Here is a 27,625-nt window from a genome sequence, read left to right on the forward strand (position 1 = left end):
CCGTCTATTCCAAAAGCCTTTCTGCCATTTAAATCTTTTAATGCTCTCTTAAATTCAGATCTCAATATTGTTTCTCCCATTTCATCCCCCTCAACTTCCTCTTCTTCCTCTATAACACAATTTTCTAATTCATTTCCTCCGTATAAGTCTTCAATATATTCCACCCATCTATCGACTTTACCTTTCGTATTGTATATTGGTGTACCATCTTTGTTTAACACATTATTAGATTTTAATTTATGTACCCCAAAACTTTCCTTAACTTTCCTGTATGCTTCGTCTATTTTATCAATGTTCATTTCTCTTTCCACTTCTGAACACTTTTCTTTAATCCACTCTTCTTTCGCCAGTTTGCACTTCCTGTTTATAGCATTTCTTAATTGCCGATAGTTCCTTTTACATTCATCATCACTAGCATTCTTATATTTTCTACGTTCATCCATCAGCTGCAATATATCGTCTGAAACCCAAGGTTTTCTACCGGTTCTCTTTATTCCGCCTAAGTTTGCTTCTGCCGATTTAAGAATTTCCTTTTTAAAATTCTCCCATTCTTCTTCTACATTTTCTACCTTATCTTTTTTACTCAGACCTCTTGCGATGTCCTTCTCAAAAATCTTCTTTACCTCCTCTTCCTGAAGGTTCTCTAAATTCCACCGATTCATCTGACACCTTTGCTTCAGGTTTTCAAACCCCAATCTACATTTCATTATCACCAAATTATGGTCGCTATCAATGTCTGCTCCAGGGTAAGTTTTGCAGTCAACGAGTTGATTTCTAAATCTTTGCTTAACCATGATATAATCTTTCTGATACCTTGCAGTATCGCCTGGCTTTTTCCAAGTGTATATTCTTCTATTATGATTTTTAAATTGGGTGTTGGCAATTACTAAATTATACTTCGTGCAAAGTCGGTCCCCTCTTTCATTCCTTTTGCCCAGCCCGTATTCACCCACTATATTTCCTTCCTTGCCTTTTCCAATGCTTGGGTTCCAATCTCCAACTATTATTAAATTTTCATCTCCTTTTACGTGTTTAATTGCTTCATCAATCTCTTCGTATACACACTCTACCTCATCATCATCATGGACGCTTGTAGGCATATAGACGTTAACAATCGTTGTCGGTTTAGGTTTTGATTTTATCCTTATTACAATGATTCTATCGCTATGCGTTTTGAAATACTCTACTCTCTTCCCTATCTGCTTGTTCATTATGAAACCTACTCCTGCCTGCCCATTATTATTGTTAATACATTATTATTTATTTTAATATTATTCTACCGATTATTCTAGTAATGCTTTAATCAGTCCTTCAATGATATTTCCTAGCCGGTTAGGTTTTTAATTGGAATTTTTCTGCTTAAGCTTCCATTCTGGTGCCTCTTTTTCCTTCCTTTATTTTTACGACCTGCCTATCCATAAAATCTTCAACCGACAATTCTTTCTTTATCAAGTTTCAAGATTTTAGTAGAAGTACATTCAAATAAAATTAAATGCAATATATAATAGCTGTTAAAAAAAATTTATTTCATTTCGTTACGTCACAGAATAATATAATTTTTCTTTATTTAAGCCGTAATATTAGGATTAATGTGAGTGAAATAGAAAATTTTCGCGTGTATAAACATGGTAAACATACTAGTGATCTAAGAAAATAAAAAAAAGAATAAAAAAGTAACACTAAAGTAAGTTCTTGCTATTAATTATCACGTAAAAAGTACATTATTTCTATTTTACTCTCATTAATCTAAACGGTTATATCCATTCACGTATTAAATTTGTCTATATAAGAAATTGTAACGAGTTTTGAACTAGTGAATTATGAGCTTATTAATATTTATATTTATTTGCATCTGAAATTTTAATGGGTTTCAGTAAAAATAATTATTATTATTATAAGTATTATTCGTTTTGGTGGTGGTGAAAATTAAATGGACTCTGTGATACGTTAGAATGTGTTTTATCATTGGTTAACGTTTATCGGTTTCTATTTGTGAGAACTAGAATAATTTATCTTTATCGGGTCATATTCATTTTCTATTATTAATTCGCTGTTATAAAGTAATAAAATTGTAATATTATTGTTAATCAAGTTGCACGATTCTGAAAATATTGATTGTTTATGTTATAAACGGCCGATATAAATTTTCAGCCACAAAATTACGATAATTTATGTTTATATTTATCTTACTTTTATCGGTATTAATTGATATGTATTATAAATATAATGTAGCGAACAGTAAATTAGTCATATGTGCTGATATTTTGAATGAACTTATAAAAACATTATCACACCTAAAATATTAATTTCAAACTGCAAAAATAACTTTATGTTACTCTGAGCTGGCTGTAAACTATACAAGGTTTATAATTACATTTAACACATTATACTGTTTATTGCTAACCAACCAGTTTAATTCTGCTCTATATTTTTCCCATAGAAACAAAATTATTATTTCTAAATAGACATTTTAGGAGAATTTAAGTCTATTGTTACATTGTCATTGCGGGAACGCCGCCAATAGACCTATTGGTTGAGGAACGATGCTTGCGGTTTGAAGGCGTAAACAAAGAGAATGCAAGGGCGCAGATCACGGCCATCTGGCAGCAACGGTGGGAGGAGAGCCAGGTAGGACGGTGGACTATGCGTCTGTTTCCGGACGTGAGTGCTTGGGTGGTACGTAAGCATGGTGAAGTTGGATACTGCCTCACTCAACTACTTTCGGGCCATGGGAACTTTGATAGCTATCTGCATCGCTTCAAGAGGAGGAGAACGGCGGGTTGCAGGTACTGTGCGACGGCTGACACAGCCGAACACACCTGGTTCGACTGTGTCAGGTGGGAGAACGAGAGACGTCAGATTCCGGTGGCCTTAACACCAGATAACGTCGTCAGACAGATGCTCCAGAGTGAGAATTAATGGAGGGAGGTAGAGAGAGTGGCTCGTCTCGTACTAACAGCGAAGAGGCAGGAGGAACCCCCTTGACGTGCACACGGCCCTCGATGTCAAAAGAGGCGTCGAAATGTGTTTTGTTTTTGTAGTTGTTAATGTACTTTGCTAGGTTAGGAATTTATGACTGTATTATGTGTCTTTGCTCATGTTGTTGTTGGATTATGCTGCCGGATATACCGATGGACATGGAGTGGGGGGATATTGTGTGCGGTGCTCTACCGCTGACGGCGAAGGAGGCACGGCGCAATAAGTAATGAGGGGTCATGGGAATGCGTGGGGGATCGAGGACAGGTACAAGTCCATCTTGATGCGTGTAGGGGCCAGGGAGGCAGCCTCTATGCCTAGGGTGTTCGGGCCTACTCACGCGCAAGAGTGGATGGGTCGGAGCTCCCCGATTATGGCATGGGGGACCCTCGAGGTGTGCATGGGGGGACGCGTAACTGTGAAGGGCACACGAAATGTGTGTCTTGATCAGGTACAATAGGGACTGGAAGGGTGCTCTCCTGCGGAGAAAAATTCTGATCACCGGAAGAGGTGATTAGTATGTTTTCGAGGAGGCACGAGAAACCCCGATGGGATGTCCGAGTTCGGACGAGCTAGGGAGGGCAGATTGCGCTGCCATGAAACCCTGAGACGACTGTGTTAAGCTTTTTAGCGTAGGCTGGTCGTCTTGGGGGAGTTTAAAAAAAAAATCTATTGTTACAAATGTTTGTTGATTTAACAATCGCAATCGTAGTCTTCCGTATGATTGTGACTTATACGATAAATAAAAATTAAAATAATATTTGTATGTACACGGATATAAATCAGATGCATCAGAATTTATCAGGAAGGATCAGTAATTAGAGCGCCATTACAAAGAACAAAATTAATGATAGAAAGGAGAAAGTTTATAATCCATATTAATACGTAAAATTAATAATTCATATTTAACGTAATAAAGATGCAATTACGTTGAGATAATAAACAATATTTTTTTTATTTTCGTTCAGATAATAAAAATATTTTCTTTTATTAAATAATTATTAATAATTGAAAAGATCTTAAACTACTTCCGAACTGAATGTGGAAGAAAAGAAAGTTAAGTTGCATGTAATTTAAAAATTTTCAGTGAAAAACTTATCTTTTCTTATTATATAAAAAGATCATCAAGAATAGAAATAAAAATAAGATAATGAATTCAAAATATTCATAAATTTACTCGGGTTCATTATTTTTCGTACTTTCTTGGTAAATGTTGGGTTGTGCTGTTTGGTATAATTTATTCTCATTTCCGCAGAATATTATATTTGGAACGAAGCCAGTTATATTTTATTGCATTTATTTTAAATTATTATTACTTTGTATTATTATTATTATTATTTCTTTTGATATTTAGGAATTTAATGACCGGATACAACTACCGTAAACCTATCTTTCTTTCATCTCATGATTTCCATTCTTTATATTTCCTGTCTATTCATTTGACGATCTAATTATTTTTTTGCTCCGTTTTACTCATTTATTTTTTAGCGCTTTATTTTTCTCATTCATTCATTCATGTTGTTAAAAAAAAATCTATGTAAAAAATTAAACTTTTCTTTACCAGTCATCTAACCTTTTAAAAACGAATCAAATATATATTTTTCGTTTTTACCTTCAAATAATCAAAAGATCCATAAAGTTTTATTTCCAATCAAATGTTTTGTGATTTCGCAGCTCTTGAACTGATAATTAAATATGTTGTTACCAGAGTTCTTCGGGTGTTGAGTTTAGGTACTATATTAGCGATGGTCGACTTTCTCTCCATTTTAGTCACATTTATCTACTTATAAAATAAAATCTTCCGATGATTTTTTAAAGCGTTTCATTCTTTTCTCATATTTTCAAAGGTTTTTTTCAATTACTTATTTTTATTATATATTAAGCTGTATTAAATACCCTACATTATTATTATTACAGGTTCGAAAATATCACATTTAGATTATCAGCGTTTAAAATGCGATGTGTGTAATAATAATAAAACTACATAATGAAGGAAAAACCAACAATCGATCAATCGAAGAAAGATCAATGTAAGAAGTTTCGTGACAGTGTAATCGATATATATATTGTGTTATTTATAGTTAAGTGATTGTGTTCTTATTCAAACAAACTTTCTTCCGTTATCAGGGATATTAAAATGTTATTACCCTTCATATCAAATTCTATTGTTTCTTATCGTTTGTGATTAATGTTTTTATCTTAGCTAAAACATAATTTTGCTTTTCAAGGTTTATTTGTTGTATAGGTGAGGTAGAAGTGCAATGCCCTTGTTTGAACTTGCCGAAAAAGTTAATTTGAAAGAGAATGCAGTACTATACGAGATGTGTGAGAAAAGTAATGATACTGACTTTTTACTTACCAAAGTTTTTATTTTTTTCAAACAATATTATCCCTTTCAAAGTAGTTCCCTTGGGCAGCTATATACCGGCGGAGTAGTTGTACCCACTCCTGGTAGCAGCGCTGGAAGGTTTCAACTGGTAGGGCTTTTAACTGGTCGGTCACAGTCTTTTGAATGTTCTTCAGAGTTCCAAAAGGACATGTTTCAATTTCGGGAAAAGGAAAATGGTCACAAGGACTCAAATCAGATGAATAGGGAGTTGAGGAACCGTATGAATTTTGAGGTCAAAAATTTCTTGATGGGAATGGCCGTGTGACACGGGGCATTGTCATGATGAAGCATCCACTTGTCTGCGATGTCTAGTACCCCGCGAATCACTCTTTTCCTGAGCCTTTCAAGGACACCTTTGTAAAACACTTGGTTGACAGTTTGTACTGGATGAACAAATTCTTTATGCACGATACCCCTACTGTGTAAAAAAAAAGCAAATCCGCAAGGTTTTGATCTTTGATTTGCTCATTCGACATTTTTTCGGTCGAGGAGATGACGGAGTGTGCCACTCTTCGCTTTGTTTCATGATCGTACTCAAATATCCAGGATTCATCACCTGTGATCACACGATTGAAGAATTCTTGGTCATTGTCACTCCTCTCAAGAAGATCCACGCACACGTTTCTTCGATTGTCCTTCTGTTCCGTTGTGAGGTTTTTCGGCACCGATTTCGCACAAACCTTTCGCATGCCAAATCGTCTGTCAAAATTTGACGTACGGTGAAAGCGTTTAAATTTAACCGTTCACTCATTATCCTTATTGTTAAACGACGGTCTGATCTCACAAGAACCTTCACACGCTCAACTTTTTCGTCAGATTTTGAAGTGGAAGGTCTCCCTGAACGAGGTTGATCTTCAACGTGTTCTCAGCCTTCCAAAAACGATTTGTGCCGGCCGAAAAATTGTGCTCTTGATAAACAATGTTCCCCATAGGCCTACGGTCACACTCGCGGATTCCCCAAGTTTAACGCAAAACTTGATTGCACAACGTCGCTCTAAATTCTGATTCTCCATTTTTGTAACATACAACAAAAATACAAGTTCACTGATGGCGATGTGAAACTCATACTGAGCATGTGGAAGGGATCAACAAACCGGTGTAGCACAGACCGGTAGACACAGCGTTGCCAGATCGCTTGCAGTGTTACCAATCTCATTACTTTTCTCATACACCTCGTACTTTCAGCAATGAATTCTACATCGGTAAAGGATGCTTATATCCATCAAATGGTTGTGTCATTAAATACACGGTCTGATCTTTGATGCGATAAAACAACGTACAGCTCAGAGATTGGTCTACGTAAGGGAACGAGGCTTCTTTTTCTATTTAGCCTCCGGAAATAGGATATTACTTCAGAGGATGAACGAGGATGGTATATATGAAATGTAAATTAAATGTACAGACTCAAATTGAACGTCCCTGAGATGTGTGGTTAATTAAAATCCAACCACCAAAGAACACCGGTATCCACGAGTATTCAGAGTATTTAAAATATATTCAAAGCATTTTAGTATTCAAAAACGTATAAAGGAACTGACTTTAGGATTTGAACCTTAGAACTCTCGACTTCGAATTTGCCATGACGTCTTCACCACTAGGACAACCCGGTGGGTTGGTCTAATGGTGACGAGGCAAGTTACCGTTCGATAAGATGCATTATTTAACTATTTCTAGTATAAAGATACGACACGACCAAAATCTAAAGTTGGTATGTGAACGGAAGGGATCACAGATTGGAAATGTTCTAAATAGAAGATTTATGCTCATTCCTAGCTATTAGTCAGGATCATAATAGAAATCTCCAAATGTTGCTTCTGTAGGTGAAAACGCTTTTAACTGCTGCAAAACGTAGGGAATAACCCAGAATATTGGACAAATAGGGCAATAATAGATCCCTATTTATATGAATTTACATGGAGAATCTATTACAAAAGTGTTAATCTGTATGAGCAACTATTACAAAATATAGTGCCGTATATTAACACGGGAGTAGTATGTTTTGTTGCCGAATGGCTTCGACAGCACGTGGCACTTAATAACCTTGTAGTAGCCCTCAGAAGAACCGTTTTGTCGTCGGTCGGCTTATGGTAGCCTTGAGAAGGGCTGTTGTCGAATGGCTTCGACAGCTCGTAATTTATAACCTTGTGGTAGCCTTGAAAAGGGACGTTTTTTTGCGTTAGCCATGAGAAGAGCGAGCTGTTGGATCTGGAAGCTGGTCTCCGGCGAAGTCCGGGAGTTGCGGCTCGTCCTTTGAGATCAGACCGGGCTTCCCCTCAGCAGCAATTGGGTCCCCAATACAGCGAGGCAGTGGTGGCCCCCAGACCCACCCGCAGTGTTAGGTCGGCGTCGGTCGTCTTTCACCGGCACCCGAGCCGGTCCTCCCCGAGCGATCTCACGCTGGGCCGGCTCCTGCTGCTGAGTCCGCCGGCCAGAGCGATTGAAGCCCGGCGAGCTGGAGCGTGAAGTTAGCGTCCGCGTCCAGCAGCTCTCTCGGCGAGCCGGTCAGGCATGCTGCTCCAGCGGGAATGTTGCCGGGAGGTCCCACGTTGAGGCGGCCAGGGAACTTCTGTCTTCTTCCATCTTCTTTTTCTTCTTGGTCTTCTCTAGGTGGTGGTCGACGATGAGTTAAAAATTCACTCTCGTGCACGATCTGTTATTGGAGCCTGAGATTGGTGGGGCTGCAGCGCCGCTACGGCGGGAGAACTACGCGGCGGGAGTGACGCTGTAGCAGCGCGTACGTATACTGTGCTTCAGCTGACATCTGAGCTGCTACCGTTGTCGTCCGCCGATATTAAATTAGGCATATATGTAGTAACAGTTTAATTACGGCACTAGTACTAGTTTTAAGAGTTTCAGGGATTTTTCAAAAAAGATCCGAACGATCTGAATTCGAATATATTTCGGGATAGTACTAATGACGGGAGGAGGGAAGAAGAGATTAAGACGAGAATTGCAATCGCAAAGGCAGCCTTTTTTAGAAAGAAGCGATGGTAAAGGAAGTCTTTTGTAGAAAGAAAAACGTACTCTGCAGCAAAATGGATTATGGGTAGTGATGATTACTGTGAGACGAAAAGATAAGTACGGGACAGAAACAGATGGAAACAACGGTGGTGCCAGAGACTGCGAACAGGCAGAATATCACATGATGATGAACAACATTTAAAAATTGTTTAAATGTGTAGGGTTCTGAGAACTAGACAGCCTGGAAGAAAAGATCCTTGAACTATTTTTTTACTATTATTGTTTCACCTTCCAGGAATTTATTTTTGACTGTTTAAAAAAAAATATTGTACAGTTTTTTTTATTTTTATCCATATTAAATAGGAAGTGGCCTAAGGAGAAATATTTTACAATATTTTTAAATGTCAAATTTGACTGATACAAACGTTTTTACAATTTGACTGGATTCATGAGGATTATCTGGAAATATATATAGATATTTAAACGGTGAAAGAAAGATCTAATTTATTTAGATATGAAAATTTCGAGCGGTTCTGAAATTATCTTAGACAAACACGATTTACCTGTTCATATATATATATATTTTTTCAATTATTAAGAAATAGATAACACTATACCTTCATTAACATAAAATATTCATTTAAAAGAAGGATTTAGAAGTACTTCTTTTTTTAATATTAAGTTATCTTTAGACTGTCGAGATTTTTAAATATGTCATACAGAATGTTTAATTTTGAAATGCAGTCGTATCTACATTTTGTATGCAAGTAAGTTGTAAAGTTTTCTGAAAAATAATAATACTAATAATAATTTTAGTAATTAATCTGTGAAACTAAGATGAAACTTTTATTTTATCCTTAATCTAAGTTTGCGTAATTAAACTTAACTTTTTATGTTTTACGTACAGCAAAAATACGTTGGTTTTTTTTTAAGTTGAATTTATTAAGATGATAGTTAAATCTTCATTTATTAAAGAAGAAGTATTATTTGGTTTCTTACTAGAATAGTAATTTACTTTTAAAGTAAATAGAAAATACTATGTGGTTTTTTATTGCTAAACTAGTAATTTATTTATACTGCGTAGCTTTATCTCGGAAAAGGGCCTACGACGCTAATGCTTGAAACTATACTTATGTTACGAATTTATATAATAAACATAGCATCTTTATGGCTAAAGGTATAATAAGTATTACTCAATTTATCCATCTTGAAAAAAAAACAAGTACTTCCCGGACATTCATTTTATAGTAGCATAATGATGAGCCTGATTTTCTTGTTAATATATAACATTTTTATTTCTACGGTAATGACGTAAATTGTTGGATATAACAATATTTCTTTTAGTTTATTTATTAAAGTTTTTAGTCCCTCATTTTTTGATATTAAACTGATTGGTGTTTTTTGGCTAGTTAAAAAAACACAAAAAACAGTTAACATTTATTACGTAACGACATCCTTGTTTCGTTTTACATTTCAGTATTTATATGATTTAAAATTTTGAATTTTCTTATAGTCCTGAAATACGTACTATAGCGGGTTTGAGTTTAATGAGATTTTTAAAATTCTGGAATTGGAGCCAAAAATATGTTTTCTTACAGAATCTTGCAGTTCAGAATGGGTGTTACCTTAACACTTTAGTCGTATAAGTTTTTAATTTACAAAAAAAAATTAATAATTTCGCGGCAATAAAAAATTCAGAACAATTAAAAAACGCTATTTAGAATTTTTTAAATCTCCAATTCTGGGTAGTAGATAATTTTAGTACGTAAATTTTGTTTTAATACCCGAAAGTTGTATCAGTTTAGTTACTGTATTTTAAAATAAATTCTACGGTAATTTTTATAACATTGTGCTATTTTGATAAATAAGTTTAGAACTTTTATTTATTTTTTCCATTGTTGATTTTGACCACTTTGGTTGACCACGGGCTGGCGAAATAACTTTGTGATTTCTTTTCCTTTTATTTTCTCTTTCTCCAATATTCTTTCATTAAATTATTTCTTTATTTCTGATTTTTTCCTATGACTTCTTTCTTCTGACTAGATATTTATGGTACTAAGAACAGCTAAACATCAAATTTAAGGAGCTTTATTGGTTACTAAACAGGAATAAGTGTGGCTGTCCAACAACAGCTAAACACCAAATTTAAGGAGCTTTATTGGTTACTAAACAGGAATATGTGTGGCTGTCCAACAAACTTTTAATATGTAAGATTTTTCTGAAACCCATTTGAACGTATGGTATAAACCTATAGGATACGACTAGAAAGAGCAACACTGAAGTTATACAACACTCTCAGAATAAGTTGGCGACATAATTACAGAGGCGCCGTGGTTTGTACGGAACGAAGAGATTCATAATTATCTGGAATTGCCTTATGTCCGCGAGGAAATCAAGCGATTCGGTTCACATGACAGACAACGGCTAGGTGATCATGTGAACTATCTAGCGCTGAATCTGCTAGGGAACAGTGCGAATGTCCGGCCACTCAAACGCCTTCACATGCTGCATCTGGGTGAGTCCGAGTGACTTTTAGGCTGGGATGATATTCCGTTAGTGATCAGCGTCTTCTCTATGCCTGATGGAAGTGTCTAAATTCCTTTCATATGCAAATTATGTTACTGTTTTGTTCTAGTTCCCTGTGTTTTTTAATAATATTTGAGTTTTTGTTTTTTGTTTGGATTTTTGTACTTTTTATGAAGTGAATTTGGGCAACGCATTTATACAAATGAACTAATGTTTTACGTAATTATATATTATATTTATTTCCCGTTTAAACGGTTGTCTTATTTATATATGTTTTATTGAGGGGGATTCATTGGAAATCCCTCATCAAGCGCTTATTGTAATTTTGTTTACTTCTTGCAACCGGTTGTACATGAATTATGATACAACAAAATTGATCCTTTCAGATTATCACCTATAGTAGCTTCAATTTTGAAGTTTTCAGTATCTATAAGATAAAGTTCAGTTTGAAGGAATAAATTTCTCTATTGTAAAATTAAAACTTGAATTTAAGTCCCTAGAATTTTCCCGTTTAGTTTAGTTTATAGTTTCTTCTATCTGAGCAGGGCCACATAGTCGAGGATTGCTCCTATACTTTAGACCTAATCAAGATTTTTCGGAGAGATCCTGCTCCAGGATATTTTCGGCCCGAGAAAATATTAGCTGTATTTGTAGATCAGATATTTTAGGTAATATCATTACTATTTTACTCTGTTCAGAAATGGGGATCGTTACTAGAATTTTGATGATTTTTTTTTATTCGCTGAATTTAGTTTGAATAATTCCGTGTACATTTTTCTTTGTATAATTTGACTTAATAATCGTGAAATTGTTTTCAACATTTTTTTATGTCTGCAATGCATATAAATTGTCAAAGTTGCTATCTCGTGCTGTAATTATTGTCGTTATAAAGCAAACTGGTCGTTAGATCATGGAGGCATTTGTATCATGTTTTTTTTAAAACTAATTGTCAAATATAAATTAGTTCTTCTTCTTGACTGTTACATTCTTTCTCAAGAACACATTGTCGTTCGGTTAATGTTACCTTAAAGTGTGAATCTAAACCTATAATTTAATGTAAAACTAATATGAGTTTCACACAAAATCACTGTAAAATATCATCTATAAATACTAATATATATATATATATATAATAAAATAATAACACGAAAATAAACATTATCGAATAATATTGAATGTTACACCTTTATTGACGAATCTGACACACCTGTATGGTGTGATGATTTAGCCTCTCGATAAAGCGAGTGGGAAATTCGCACGTTGAACATGATCTGTGGTTAACAAAGGGAAAATGTTAATTAAACGGCTTCGTATAAGCGTTATGAGTTTATGTTACTTTGCCTTTGACAGTTTACTGGTTATTACCTACTGTACCGGGTTAAAGCGTTATGAGTTTATGTTACTTTGCCTTTGACAGTTTACTGGTTATTACCTACTGTACCGGGTTATTCGTAAGTCTATGTAATATTCCTATATTGTTATCGATCACAAATTATTACATCAATAAATAATGAATAATTATCAACATTAAAGCGAGGACCGTTATGACAGTGCAGCGAGACACACGATTTTGAGTAGAGTGCTAGAATGATCCGGTTTTCTGTACAATGAGATGGTGTGACAAATTTCAGGTTGAAGCCTACCTCTTTCACAGCCGACTCAGCCGAATCGTTCAGGGACGTTCGGACAGAATGAGAAAATCAGTACACCAGTCTGCTACACTTGCAAGCTTCAGCAGGATATTACACAACTACAGTTTAACGAGCTCTAAGTAAGAGACTGAGAATTAAACGATTACAAGTCTCAACTTAAAGCAGGGTTCTTATTATTAATGAAAAACAATTGCGTCTTCATTTCTGTGTGAAAGTGTGAAAAACGTTTAAGGTTAACGGTTTCGGGGTAAACGGTTTTTCATGTACGTAAGATTTATTGTTTTTTCACTAACTGTTTGTAAGGGAATAAAAAATCCCAGCGTTTTAATCGAAAATATTCGGAATTGGCTTGCAGTTCAACAATCGCAGGGAATTACTTTCTTGGTCGCGTTGTAAAACTGGTCGATAGTGCATCTTAAAAAGTCAGGGTCGAGAACATCTACCAATAAGGATATCTTTATCTTCCACATTACTACGAAGAAGTCATCAACGAAAATTTGAAAGCACACGTCATATTTATGAATTGTTATTGTAGTGGTCACCGATTTGCAATCGTGACCGCCGCGGATTCTAAACCGGGATCTGCGGATTTTAAAACGTGCGATTTTCCACTTATTTATATTATTTAAGAATAATCTTTTTGTATAGGGATTCCTTCCGGATTACATTAAAATCCGAAACCGCTGCTGTAAAAACGATCGACCGTGGTATTCTTACATGCGTTATACGTAGAATGAAAGACTTCAGTTTTAGTTGTACATTTGGTTACATATATAGTGGATCTATATATAATCAGCCAGTGTGTTTAGTTTTTCATGACAGAAAAATTTGGTTCCGACGATTTTATGACCGTAATGCTAAATTCAGTAGAAGTTGTTGGTGGGGAAATACGGCTGAAGCTTTTTCTATCGATAGTTTTTTCCTCTCCTTCAAGATTATAGATCACGTAAATAATTGTATTAGGAAAATTAATTAGTAGGGAACGCAACGAAAGAAAAAAATATTGTTTGTACAATTAATAATGAAGTTAAACTAATAAGCGGAAATATGTATTGTGCTCAAGCGAATATTGTTTAATATTTCTAATATTTTATACAGCATATTTTCTCCAGGTAATATCTATTTGATCACTGATCTACATAAAAAAAGGATTATTATAAGATTTGAAAACTTTTATCGTTTTTTTAATGAAATTCTAAACGATTTTTAACCGAATGACAAAACTAAAATTAATTTTAATAATTTTTTTGATATTTTGATAAAATTTTAATACGTCTATTTTTGTTTTGGAATACTATTTAAAACAGAATTAAAAAAATTATTTAATTATTGTCTTCAGTACTTTTTTAATCATTTCACATATGCATTTTATAAATATAAAAAATATTTGAAACGTGAGAATTTATTGATGTAATGGCTTTACAGTAATTTATCCCAATTTTTTTTTTTTTTGTCTTCAGTCATTTGACTGGTTTGATGCAGCTCTCCAAGATTCCCTATCTAGTGCTAGTCGTTTCATTTCAGTATACCCTCTACATCCTACATCCCTAACAATTTCTTTTACATATTACAAACGTGGCCTGCATACACAATTTTTCCCTTCTACCTGTCCTTCCAATATTAAAGCGACTATTCCAGGATGCCTTAGTATGTGGCCTATAAGTCTGTCTCTTCTTTTAACTATATTTTTCCAAATGCTTATTTCTTCATCTATTTGCCGCAACACCTCTTCATTTGTCACTTTATCCACCCGTCTGATTTTTAACATTCTCTTACAGCACCGCATTTCAAAAACTTCTAGTCTTTTCTTCTTAGATACTCCGATCGTCCAAGTTTCACTTCCATATAAAGCGACACTCCAAACATACACTTTCAAAAATCTTTTCCTGATATTTAAATTAATTTTTGATGTAAACAAATTATATTTCTTACTGAAAGGCTAGTTTAGCTTGTGCTATTCGGCATTTTATATCGCTCCTGCTTCGTCCATCTTTAGTAATTCTACTTCCCAAATAACAAAATTCTTCTACCTCCGTAATCTTTTCTCCTCTTATTTTCACATTCAGCGGTCCATCTTTGTTATTTCTACTACATTTCAATACTTTTGTTTTCTTCTTGTTTATTTTCATGCGATAGTTCTTGCGTAGGACTTCATCTATGCCGTTCATTGTTTCTTCTAAATCCTTTTTATTCTCGGCTAGAATTACTATATCATCAGCAAATCGTAGCATCTTTATCTTTTCAACTTGTACTGTTACTCCGAATCTAAATTGTTCTTTAACATCATTAACCGCCAGTTCCATGTAAAACTTAAAAAGTAACGGAGATAGGGAACATCCTTGTCGGACTCCCTTTCTTATTACGGCTTCTTTCTTATGTTCTTCGATTGTTACTGTTGCTTTTGCTTCCTGTACATGTTAGCAATTGTTCTTCTATCTCTGTATTTGAACCCTAATTTTTTTAAATGCTGAACATTTTATTCCAGTCTACGTTATCGAATGCCTTTTCTAGGTCTATAAACGCCAAGTATGTCGGTTTGTTTTTCTTTAATCTTCCTTCTACTATTAATCTGAGGCATAAAATTGCTTCCCTTGTCTCTATACTTTTCCTGAAACCAAATTGGTCTTCTACTAACACTTCTTCCACTCTCCTCTCAATTCTTCTGTATAGAATTCTAGTTAAGATTTTTGATGCGTGACTAGTTAAACTAATTGTTCTGTATTCTTCACATTTATCTGCCCCTGCTTTCTTTGGTATCATGACTATAACACTTTTTTTTTAAGTCTGACGGAAATTCCCCTTTTTCATAAATATTACACACCAGTTTGTATAATCGATCAATCGCTTCCTCACCTGCACTGCGCAGTAAGGAAGACTGTAATATTTAAAATGTAACTTAAATTTTAAATATCTATCTTCTCTAAAAACGTCTATTCGAGTCGATTCATTTACACGCTTAAAGGGATATAAAAAAATAATCAGTGATATCTTTACCCCAAGACCCATAATTGCAAAGACAAAAAAAATCTTAAAAAACCAAATTGCTTTAAAAAAACGTGCTGGTATCCAAGAAGTACGATTACTCGTATTATTATTACCGCTTTAGTGTAAAACGTATTCCATTAGAAGCGAAGAAATGGTATGAAAAAATTATAATTAAATTTCTATAAGACTACATTTTACAGAAATTTTCATTTTTATAGATGATAGTTTATGTACTATTAAATGAAAAGAAATTATTGAAATATATTATTTCATTATTGAGCGAAGAAAGATGTTTTAACCTCACCTGTTGGTATTTATAACCACGCTACGGTCTTAACGCGTTTACCTTTGAATCATTACTCACCTGGTGGATATTCTTTGTAAATGTTATCTTTGTTGTATATTTATTGTAAATAATGTAGGACTAGTCAGAAATAAAACATAAAATACATAAAAAAAGTAATAAATACGGGGAGATTTCTACATCGTCCACTGCTCCATTACTTCTCCACAATCATAAATCAGTGATATCCGATTTACCTGAAAAAAGTGATTATGATGTTGCTAACACCATAAGATGTTTTTTGGCACTAGTTTTAGCTTTCGCAATCAACTACCATTGATAATTTTGTTTTGAGTTTTGTTATTTAATTTTTACTTCATTCAACTTTAAAATACTCTTATACTAAAGACTTCAGTCATTGAAATCAGCACGTAGAATAATATTGTTCAGACAGATCTATTTTTTCTTTTTCAGAACTGCTTTATTTCAAAATTTAATTTCATAAAAATATTTCTATCGGTTTTATGATGTTTTAAAAACTATTTAGAATTCAGCTGCATATCTACGTAACTAGCAACTTTTTTAAAACATTTTCTAAACATCTAGTATTTTTTGTCTTTTAAAATTGTTGAAACAGAATTTTTTTTGTTCAAATTATTGGTTCCTGCTTTAAATTTATACTTTTTTTTTGTCTTCAGTCATTTGACTGGTTTGATGCAGCTCTCCAAGATTCTCTATCTAGTGCTAGTCATTTCACTTCAGTATACCCTCTACATCCTACATCCCTAACAATTTGTTTTACATATTCCAAACGTGGCCTGCCTACACAATTTTTCCCTTCTACCTGTCCTTCCAATATTAAAGCGACTATTCCAAGATGCCTTATTATGTGGCCTATAAGTCTGTCTCTTCTTTTAACTATATTTTTCCAAATGGTTCTTTCTTCATCTATTTACCGCAACACCTCTTCATTTGTCACTTTATCCACTTTATCCATCCACTTTTATAAAATTATTCAAAAAAGATTTACAAAAGTTGCTTGACGAAATTTTTTTTACAAACTTCCTTTTTTGAATCAAAGTAAAAGGTGTTTCATCATTTACGATTACATTAATACTATAGAGAAATAAAAGATCTTTTCGTTAAACTTTAGTAAAACATTTTAGATTAAGTTCCATTGTAGATATTAAAAAAAAACATTATTTTTAATATTTAAATTCATCTATTTACTACATTTACATTCATCTGTTTACGATATAATTAATACTTCTGAGAATTAATTATCTGGATGTAAGTTTATTAATAGAAATAAATCCTTTTTTTAATTTTAGTACTCTAATTTTAGAGTAATATTGCGATAATTTCTAGTAAAATTTAAATAGAATTTTGTAAAATAAAACGTTGAATTGATCTGTTTAGTAGCTTTTTTTTAATAATTTTGAGCGCAGATCGGATTTACTGATTCTCAAAATATTTTTTTCTCCTTTGATAGTACGTATTTTTGTGTAATGGGTTTTTTTGATACTAATTTAATCCATCTTTTTTTTTAATGCTGTTTCAGCAGAAATATTTATTTATTTTTTATTAAATAATATTATTTGCTAATACTGGGTAGAATAACCCGTTTTACCTTTCGTTTCTTTAAGTTTTATATTATTTATAAGAATTATGAAGTAAAGCTGTAAAACTTCTTGTTGCAACATTGAAATTGGAATCGGTGGAAGGTGATTTAAAGAAGTAGAATATCTCTAATTTTTATTTTTTATTACTTAAAATTTCCGCTACTTGTGTAAGTAGATGTCATTTATATAATTATATAAAGTAACGAGTTTCGGGTAGTATTCAAAAATAGATGTAAATTTGGTGAATTTTGTCGTTTAATTTTCTGTATTGTTGTGTTTTACTTTTATAACCATTAATTTAATTTATTAATTTCATTGTTTAATAGCTGTAATAAAACTAACGCACACCATTATTTATGTGTTTTACAGCATGAAGAAAATAGAGCTTTAAGATTAAAAGATGAATTATTAACTTCGTCACCTACACCAGAAGCTCTAGAAGCTGCTGAAGAGAACAACGATGTAAGACTAGCGTGGAATTATTTTGATGAAAAGGGTTACATATCGCGTGGTGGTTTAAGAGCCGGAGAAGATCCATATCAAAGGAATAGATTCAATCAAGAAGCATCGGATAGGTTGCCTAGCAACAGAGATATACCTGATACGCGTAATTCATTGTAAGTTATATATATTTCTTATTACAGTATTAGTAAGATCTTTATGTCATAAGTACGTATGATTCATAAAAAATGTTTGTCGATTTGACTAAATACTTTTGAAAAGTAGGAGATGAATCGTGTAACATGCTGTATCTCTTTAGGTTATATTTGTATTTTTACGCTTGTTAAACTGTAATGTAAAAAAAAGAACAAATTATATAATTTTTTATTGTAACTTAACAGACTAAATCTTAAACAAAATTAAAACTATTAAATTTTGTTGAATATTCCTGTTTAATTGACTGCAATACAGTTGTGTTTCATCAAATATATATTTGTGTGTTTCTGTATTTGTCTGTAATCAAAGAAAACCGTAAGAATCTTTCTTAGTAATAGGTGAAAATAATTTTTGAAGTAATGATGACGCAAAATATGACCCTTCAATAGTGATCACATAGTACAATTAGTACAGTAAATGGATACATAGTTATAAGGGTGAGTTGAAGATTTTCATTAAAAAACCTTAAGCATCACTTCAGGTAGTTCTGTATTTTCTATGGAAAAAGGATTTTGTTTCGGCTAGGATTGATGCTCAATAGAGAAAAGATCCAAACGCTTCGGTGGTTGATGTTGTTTATCTTGCTTTGTAGTATATTTAGGAGTAGTCGTTTCTATATTATCATCCACACACTTCTCTCTTACTCATAGTCCTTTTTCCCTGATAGTTCTCTATTTAGTTAAGTATGCGAGGATCTTTTGAAATTAATACGTAGATCGGGGATTACCGGGTAGTAAATTTCCCATACGGTTGCTGTACGATAAGATTGAGATTGACCTGGAAAGCTGAAATTTTTTATCGAATTTAGTCGGGCTTTCTAATACAGTACAATTGTGAAAATAGTAAAAAATGTAATGTTAATTCAGAATACAATAACAATAATAAAGGTATTAATTGAAAAACGAATTTGGAGTATATATTTTATTTCAGAATTCAGATTTATTTAATTATTATTTAAAAATTTCTCAGTACGGTAATATTGTTTATTATTATGCCAAGAAAGAAAAATAGAAGTAAACTGCCGTGAGCTATAGAAAACTTTTACGGAATTTTTAAATTAAAGAGGAACAAAATACATAAAAGAAATACAAATAAAAGACGCATACAGTTGATGAAAAGGACAATAGTAAATTGTATAGAGACCGCCTCAAATAGAACAAAAAATCGAAAAAAATCCATTTGTCAAAAATAAAAACTAAACAAACATTTTTTAAATAATATCACTGTTAAATAATATAAACGCAGTTGGTTTCAAGTAAAAAATTAATTTAGAATAAATTGGTAAGAATACGTTTTAGTTAATTTATTGAAAATGTTAAAATGTTCAGCATTTTAAAAAAATTAGGGTTCAAATACAGAGATAGAAGAACAATTGCTAACATGTACAGGAACCAAACAGCAACAGTAACAATTGAAGAACATAAGAAAGAAGCCGTAATAAGAAAGGGAGTCCGACAAGGATGTTCCCTATCTCCGTTACTATTTAATCTTTACATGGAACTAGCAGTAAATGATGTTAAAGAACAATTTAGATTCGGAGTAACAGTACAAGGTGAAAAGATAAGGATGCTACGATTTGCTGATGATATAGTAATTCTAGCCGAGAATAAAAAGGATTTAGAAGAAACAATGAACGGCATAGATGAAGTCCTACGCAAGAACTATCGCATGAAAATAAACAAGAACAAAACAAAAGTAATGAAATGTAGTATAAATAACAAAGATGGACCGCTGAATGTGAAAATAGGAGGAGAAAAGATTATGGAGGTAGAAGAATTTTGTTATTTGGGAAGTAAAATTACTAAAGATGGACGAAGCAGGAGCGATATAAAATGCCGAATAGCACAAGCTAAACGAGCCTTCAGTAAAAAATATAATTTGTTTACATCAAAAATTAATTTAAATGTCAGGAAAAAATTTTTGAAAGTGTATGTTTGGATATGGAAGTGAAACTTGGACGATCGGAGTATCTGAGAAGAAAAGATTAGAAGCTTTTGAAATGCGGTGCTATAGGAGAATGTTAAAAATCAGATGGGTGGATAAAGTGACAAATGAAGAGGTATTGCGGCAAATAGATGTAGAAAGAAGCGTTTGGAAAAATATAGTTAGAAGAAGAGACAGACTTATAGGCCACATACTAAGGCATCCTGGAATAGTCGCTTTAATATTGGAAGGACAGGTAGAAGGGAAAAATTGTGTAGGCAGGCCACGTTTGGAGTATGTAAAACAAATTGTTAGGGATGTAGGATGGGGAGGGTATACTGAAATGAAACGACTAGCACTAGATAGGGAATCTTGGAGAGCTGCATCAAACCAGTCAAATGACTGAAGACAAAAAAAAAAAATATTGAAAATGGCCGTAAAACACATGAAGTTTTTTCATACTGGATGGAAATCAAAAAAATATATAAATAAACTATAATCAACGCCTCTCTATATAATTACTTATCTTTCCCGTCGCAGTCAATTTTTTTTAAATTTTATGTTTTTTTTTAGTCAAGTAACCGGAGGCAGGTGTCGCGTCACACAAACAGTAACACTGACAACGGTTGTGTTGGTTTAGTCGCCGGGCTATACACGGTCACTCCCCTTAAAAAATCAAAGATCAATAAAAGCCAAAACTGGATGTTAGATATTTATCCGAAGAGTATTTGCAAGCCCAAATCTACTGAATATCTCTATTTAGTATAGTCGGAAACGGGGAAAATCAGCAATCATTGTTCAATTTTTTTTACTTTTCTTCATCCCTTTTAAGATCGAATTTCATTAAATTTAGAGATTGGTTTTTATAAGCTTTTATTTAACTGGCTTTAGCAATAATCAAATCTTGCAACTGCTATATCTTTTGATCTATCGTATGAAAATCAATGAAATTTGGTACACGTATGTAACTTCGGTGACAATACAGCACTACGGTGTCGGAATTTGATATGACCCACCCCACGCGCTACCCCTTACGCTAAATTCATGCATTTAGTTGAAAATTTTCATTTCTCATGAACTATCGTATGAAAATGATTAAAATTTGGTACACGTATGTAACTTCGATGTGTAAAAATAAATATATTTGATTACATATAAAAAAAATATTTTTTAAAAAAGCTTTTATTTAACTAATATTAATATTAACATTAATAAAAAAAGGAAACAAATTAGAAAAACCATCTAATAAGTAAAAAATAAGCATTAAATCAAATTGAGAATTTTAAACAATCAAATATAATATATTAGCAAATATAAAAATGCACTGAAAAGTAAAAAACAAATTATATAAATATCTAATAAATAACCAATAAATAAATGTAATAATTATTAAATTTTAAAATTAAAAGTAATGAAAATATTTAGTCAAGTAAAAGCGTGGCACAGTTTTTATAACAATGTTTTAGAATAAGTATTTATAGACATTTGCTGTATTTTAAAATATATTTTTTGTTTCATGAGGTTGTTTAGTATATGTATATACTTTATTTATCTGTAATAAAATAACTCAAGTTTTAATTCTTTGATGGTTCAAATTTGCACCGAGATGACCTTTAAGGGTTAATAAGATTAAAAATAAAAATTAAATTTTTGTTATAAAAACTGTGCCACGCTTTTATTTAACTAAATATTTTCATTACTTTTAATTTTAAAATTTAATAATTATTACATTTATTTATTGGTTATTTATTAGATATTTATATAATTTATTTTTTTACTTTTCACTGCACTTTTATATTTGTTTGATTTAATTCTTATTTTTTACTTTTTAGAGGGTTTTTCTAATTTGTTTTCTTTTTTCATTAATGTTAATATTAATATTAGTTAAATAAAAGTTTTTTTTAAAAATAATTTTTTATATGTAATCAAATATATTTTTGTAATTTTTTTTTGTTGTATTTTTTAGCTATTCATATAAAGATTACATCAAAAATCAAGCTGGTAAATTTTCATACATTTATTTTAGTAGTTTTTGCTGGGCTTTGATTATGAATGACTCACGACATGTTTACGCAATATAAATAAAATACTTACTACATAAAAATAAACCTAAGGAAAAGTCAAAATTATTAATTCGCTAAATATATGATTTATATTTATGAGCATTAAATATATATTACCTTGAAAACATTTTCTGAAATTTTCTAAGAATTCCATGTGTATAATGTTGAATTTTATACGGAAATATATATTACCCATGTAAAATATTTTTATGATTTTTTTTTTTCAATTAAAATGTTTTCCTAAATTACGATTTAATGTTAATGAAATTAATTTTTTTAAATTCGCCATTATTTATTTACCGTAAAAATTTTTAATAAAAATGTTGACTATAGACGAGAAGTTTCTATTATTTCTAGTCATTCATTGAAAAATGAGTTTTGAGTTTCCTGTGCGCTTTTCTGTCAGCTAACTTCATCAGTTGTTCAAAAGTTTTTAAGTGTGATGGATGTTCTCTTTATTAATCAATGACAAACAACTGTCTCTATTAGGATTGTAGTTTTTTCATTGTTTTATTTATTTTTTTAAATTTTTATAAATTTTATTAAAACTTTTTAATAAAACACAAGTTATTTTCAATATTTAAATAAACATTTTTTGTTTTCCCAATATGATAAACTGAGTTTATAAAAATATTTGCATAATAAATAGAACATATTAAAATTAACGTCGTTTATAATGTAAATTTGTATTTTCCAGTTAGTAGTTGTTCGTACATCTTTATTTATTTATTTTTCTAAATAAATAAAATTCTAATAGTAGAATTAGTAATAATAATGTTATTGGGTTTTTTCTCTTCTATTGTGTTTGTGCGATCGTCTAAAAAAAATAGCATTTATAAGGTAGATTTAATATACGCTACTTAATTCTAATTACGTTCATTTTTTTTTTTAATTTTATCTGTAAATTAATCTTTATTCTGATCGGTACAAAATAGTACATTATGTTAGATCCCGTTAATATAAAATGTATTATTATTATAAGGATAAAAACAAACAATAAATTGAAAAATAGATAATTTTAAAGACCGTAATTATTAATTAAAAACCAACAAATGAAAGGTAAATTAAATTAAACATAAAAAATTTCTACAAAATAATTCACAATTCATTGGCCGCTATTGAAAATAATTTTGAGGTCATATTTATGAACACGTTGAACGGTCGCAGGAAAATCGTGTTTTTTTAATTGTCATTTAATAATTCATCGATAGTAATACTGTTTCCGTAAAAGAAATTTTTTAAATTTTACTTTAAATGAATTGGTGGCAAGATTTTTTAAAAACGGTTTGGTAATTAAACGTATCAACGGAAGCATAACAAGGCCCTTTTCGTGAGCCGAATTGTTTTCTCGAGTTAACATGGAAACAGTTACGTTGTCTGGGTTACTAAATGTGAATATAGTTTTTTTTTTTTAAATTAGTGATCATTCTTATTAAAAAATATTGTACTTTCTTAAATATAAACGCAAGGATAACGTATTTAATTGTTGCATCGTATTAATTAACATCATATAAATCATTTTTGAAGTATTTTGTTGTAATATTCTTATCGGTAATTTAGTAATTCAATTTAATAAAACCTAGTAACTTGTAATAATTAGTTTAAGAAAAGTATTTTTAATTTAAGCTCATCAAAATGTATGAATTGTTGATTTTTACCGACTGATATGAGTTTGTTTTTCATGGGTTTACGTTTTTCGACCGTTTTTAATTATACGATATCAAACCGGATAAAGCATTTTTTAATGTTAAATTTAACCTTTCTAAAAGCGAATAAAATGGAAAACCTTTAAAGAATGTGTGGATTAACAAAAGTGGAATTTTCTGTAATGATAATGAAGAAAGTTAATATAATATAGTAAGATAGCAGAAAGGGAGATTATTTTAGAAAGTATAAATTATTCGATTACCGCTTCGATTAAACTTTTTAAAACAAAAGAGAACACTAAACAAAAGAGTAAACTTTTTGGTGGGGTGTTAAGAAGAAATTACGACTTTTATTTTCTTTGTCCCCCATAACCGCTTCAAGTTTCAGAAAAATCGTATCTCATATCTTATTTGTGCTTAAACAAGGAGCCTCTATATACTAAGTTTTAAATTAATATCCCGAACCGTTTCTTAAAAATACCGAGATCGTTCAGGAAGACTTTATTTCGTATCGATCCCTTAGGGGGATGAATTTCTAAAAATATTTTTCTTTATTCTGAGGTCTCTACATTTTAACATCAAAATATACTACGAAATTTTATGTTTTTATCGCTAGTTTTATGAAGATCTGAAAGCGAGTGTATTTGTTAATCAATTTATGGAATGGAATGGAATAGAATGCAAAGTTGGCAGGAGTCTATTACTCCCTACTTTATCGCAGAACCTGGACAGAATCCCTTGCTGCTGGATCATTCTAATCGGGCTTGTTTTTAAAAGGGTTATTTTTTAATCTCGGATCTAATTTTTCAAGTTTTGTCTATTATTATTTTAGTGAATTTAAGACGGATTTAATTGCATTCCAATCCGTTGTTAAACCAGCGTTATCGAACCCATTTCATGGGCCGACCGCGGAAGGCTAGGCTTATAAAGCCTGTCCTCCCGACGTAATTCCCCTTCAGACCGTCCACTGAAGTCCTTTCGGTGCTAACTCTTTAATAGGCTAGCAGGAATACGCCACAACGGGGCACTACTTGTAAGGAGGGAGCAATGCGTCCCCTTTTCCGGAGGAGTCGCAATTGCTAGGTTATTTTATCTTACTGTAAGTTTTGAAATAGGAGAGGTTGTGTAGAAGCTCTTCATCCGCTTCTGGTATGGCTGCCCTTCAGGACGCATCTCTGCTGGGCTCTGTTCCGGACTCCAGTCCGTGATGTTGAGGCGAGTGGTTGGTCTTCCTTCTTCTTCTCCCTCTTCTTCTTCCGAAGACCTCTTCGTTCTTCTTTGGCCTGCACTTTCCAAGAATTGGTAGTAACCGAAGTTACATACCATTAACCTTGGAATTCCCGAAGCCCCGAAGGGCTGAACGGGGGAAAGTGCAGGTTTCTTCGTTCTTCTGTGCTGTCAGTGGCTGCTGGGCAGGTGACTGCTGGGCAGTTGGCTGCTGGGCTTGCGACTGCTGGGCTGATGGCTGCTGGGCTCGTTCCCTCTTTCTTCTTTCTTGAAAGGAAAGGAAGGTAATAGGGAACTTACAAATGGTGATACCTATTCGCGATCGCGGTTTTGGGGCGGAGATTTTCTGGAAAGAAGTAAACAGGAATTATTACTTCAAGTAATTATTAACCTTCAGACACACGTGTGTCTGAGAAGGGGCTGGGGGGACCGCGTGAAGAAACCATTTGTTTTTGTAGTGGCTGTTGGTATCTGCAACAAAAGAAGCAGAACACACATACGAGAAAAAAAAAAAAAATTAATTTTTACTTTCCTTTCGACTGGCAGGATGAGACGGCACGACGAGTCGTTCCACATCCACGTTTCTCCCGTTTCTGAAACAATAGAAACAGAACAAAACACACGCGGAGAAAGAAGAAAAAAAAAATTTTAATTTAGACCGCGTTTTTGTTTTATGCGCGACTTACCGTATTTGAAGTCTTCAAACTATATAACTCGCGAAAAACTATTCACTCGCGACCCCGGAAACGCGTCTGACGCACTATTCCGTTTATGGCTCATGCGATATGGAGGCCCCTAAGCCTGGTTTGTCGATTTTCGGCTACCGCACCGCACCGCACCATCACGGTGGTTCGTCCAGTACGGCGTGAGGCCATCAATTTATCAAGGAGAAGGCTACGTTTGAATTTTTAATCGATAATTTCATTATCGTGTTAAATATTTTTATAATTTTAACATAATTTACTGTGAAATTTAATTTGGCATATATATGTATATAAATACTAGCCTTCTCTCAAATAAAAAAATAAATTACTTGGCTGCAATATGTATTTGTTTGTAATCGAGTATAATTTTTTCTATTTAATTATTTGTTGTAATTACATAGAGAAAAGTTCGACTTCAGCGGATGTATACATTAGTAAATTCCTGAAAAATTTAATTTAAAGAAAAAAATTATAGAACTAAAAAAAGAAGCAAACTAACCTCTTATTAGTAATATCAGTATTCTGCTATTTAGCAGGTCCTTACAAAGAATCGGCTCTTCATTCATTTCTTATTTTCAGCTAACCTTTTTTTATGAACATACCTTCTTTCTACATTAATATCATCGAGCAATTTCCGTCTTCGTCCTTTCGTAACACATTCCAGTCCATTTTCTTTTTCGATCTCTTGAAGTCTGCAGTAGTGATCTACCCTTTCCCGTTCTCTCTATTGTCTCTTTATTACTAATTCTGTCTGTCCACTTATTCTTTATATTAAAAGAAACTCTACCGTAACGTAATTGAATTAATTTATATCTCTTTTTAAGTCTCAACGAATTGTTTTATCGATTCGCTGTAAAGTTATAACCGAATAAAAATTCTTTGTTACGCAATAATTTTAGTATTTTTATAGATATTTATATTCGTATATAATATATATATTTCTGCTGTTCTCATCGTATTTTGACTCGTTTATGTGGTCTGTTTGTTCGACTTAAAAGAGACGGTACAAGAGATTTCTCATTGTCCTTTACCCGAATATTTTTTTAAGATTATTAGCGGCTCTTGCATTTAAAAAAATATGTTCATCTGATTCAGTTGTTTATGTTATTTTTGATTTTATTTAGGAAAGTTTTGGTCGTTTAGTTTAAAGTTATTTAAAAGTTCCTTGCACCATTTGCGTCTAAAGATTCCTCTTTTATTCCTGGCCAAATTTTTAAGATCCCGATTTCATCAAATTTTTTGAAAGCGCCCGTTTCCTTTTAGATCATCTATTATTTTTCTCTTGACTGACTTCTAATCTTTGTACTTTTTATCATCGCTTTAATAATTTCTTCTCTAATGATATTTCCCAGCAACTTCATATTCTGAATTGTTTGGATTAAACTTCTGTTTTCGTTAAGTCTCTTCATTACTTCATTTTTCACTTTTTCTGTCTAATTTTTTTCAATCTCTTCTATAACCGTATTTCAAATGACCGCAATACTCCAATGTTTTTTTTTTTCATTATTTGTATTGTCTATGTTTATTTATACAGAATTAAAATTCAGAACGTAACACTTCATAAGAGGCTTATTCAACGTTATCTGTATTCTTAACTGCATAATAACTATTTATTTCTGTTAAAATGCATCTTTAGTCATCAAGCTATTCTTAGTTTATTTCGTTTTCACTTTTGTAATCTTTTAATGTGGTACCTTAAGTATCTGTACTGTTATACATTTTTCATACTTCCTTATTTTCAGCAATTATTAAAAATAAAATCGATCAACTACTTTAACGTTTAAATATATATTTATTTATTGTTGCGTGTTCCACGGCTCGATCAGGATATTGAGAAGTTGACAATTTAGAATGTTTATATAAAGGCTGTCCCATATAAAACGCAACCCATTAATCACTCATCCATGAAATTTCAAAAGTCAAGCTTACTCCCCTACTCGTTACTGAAATGGACTCGTCCAACATCTTAACATCGCGGCGACGCAGTAGAACACTACCGATAGTAACAACA

The 27,625-nt window shown here is 32.4% G+C and overlaps 1 protein-coding gene across 1 annotated transcript in view; it reads left to right on the forward strand.

The window, feature by feature from the left end:
• The first annotated feature begins 2,686 nt into the window (after nucleotides 1-2,686).
• The window catches only part of LOC142326564 (polypeptide N-acetylgalactosaminyltransferase 2-like), a 155,120-nt gene continuing 130,181 nt past the window's right edge, over nucleotides 2,687-27,625 (forward strand). The window contains exons 1-2 of the mRNA XM_075369144.1: nucleotides 2,687-2,832; nucleotides 17,721-18,011. Of these exons, the coding sequence (XP_075225259.1) occupies nucleotides 2,687-2,832; nucleotides 17,721-18,011 (437 nt within the window). The remainder of the gene's footprint in view (nucleotides 2,833-17,720; nucleotides 18,012-27,625) is intronic.

This window comes from Lycorma delicatula, chromosome 6 (genome assembly GCF_047948215.1).
Source record: "Lycorma delicatula isolate Av1 chromosome 6, ASM4794821v1, whole genome shotgun sequence".
In the NCBI taxonomy this organism is placed as follows: domain Eukaryota; kingdom Metazoa; phylum Arthropoda; class Insecta; order Hemiptera; family Fulgoridae; genus Lycorma; species Lycorma delicatula.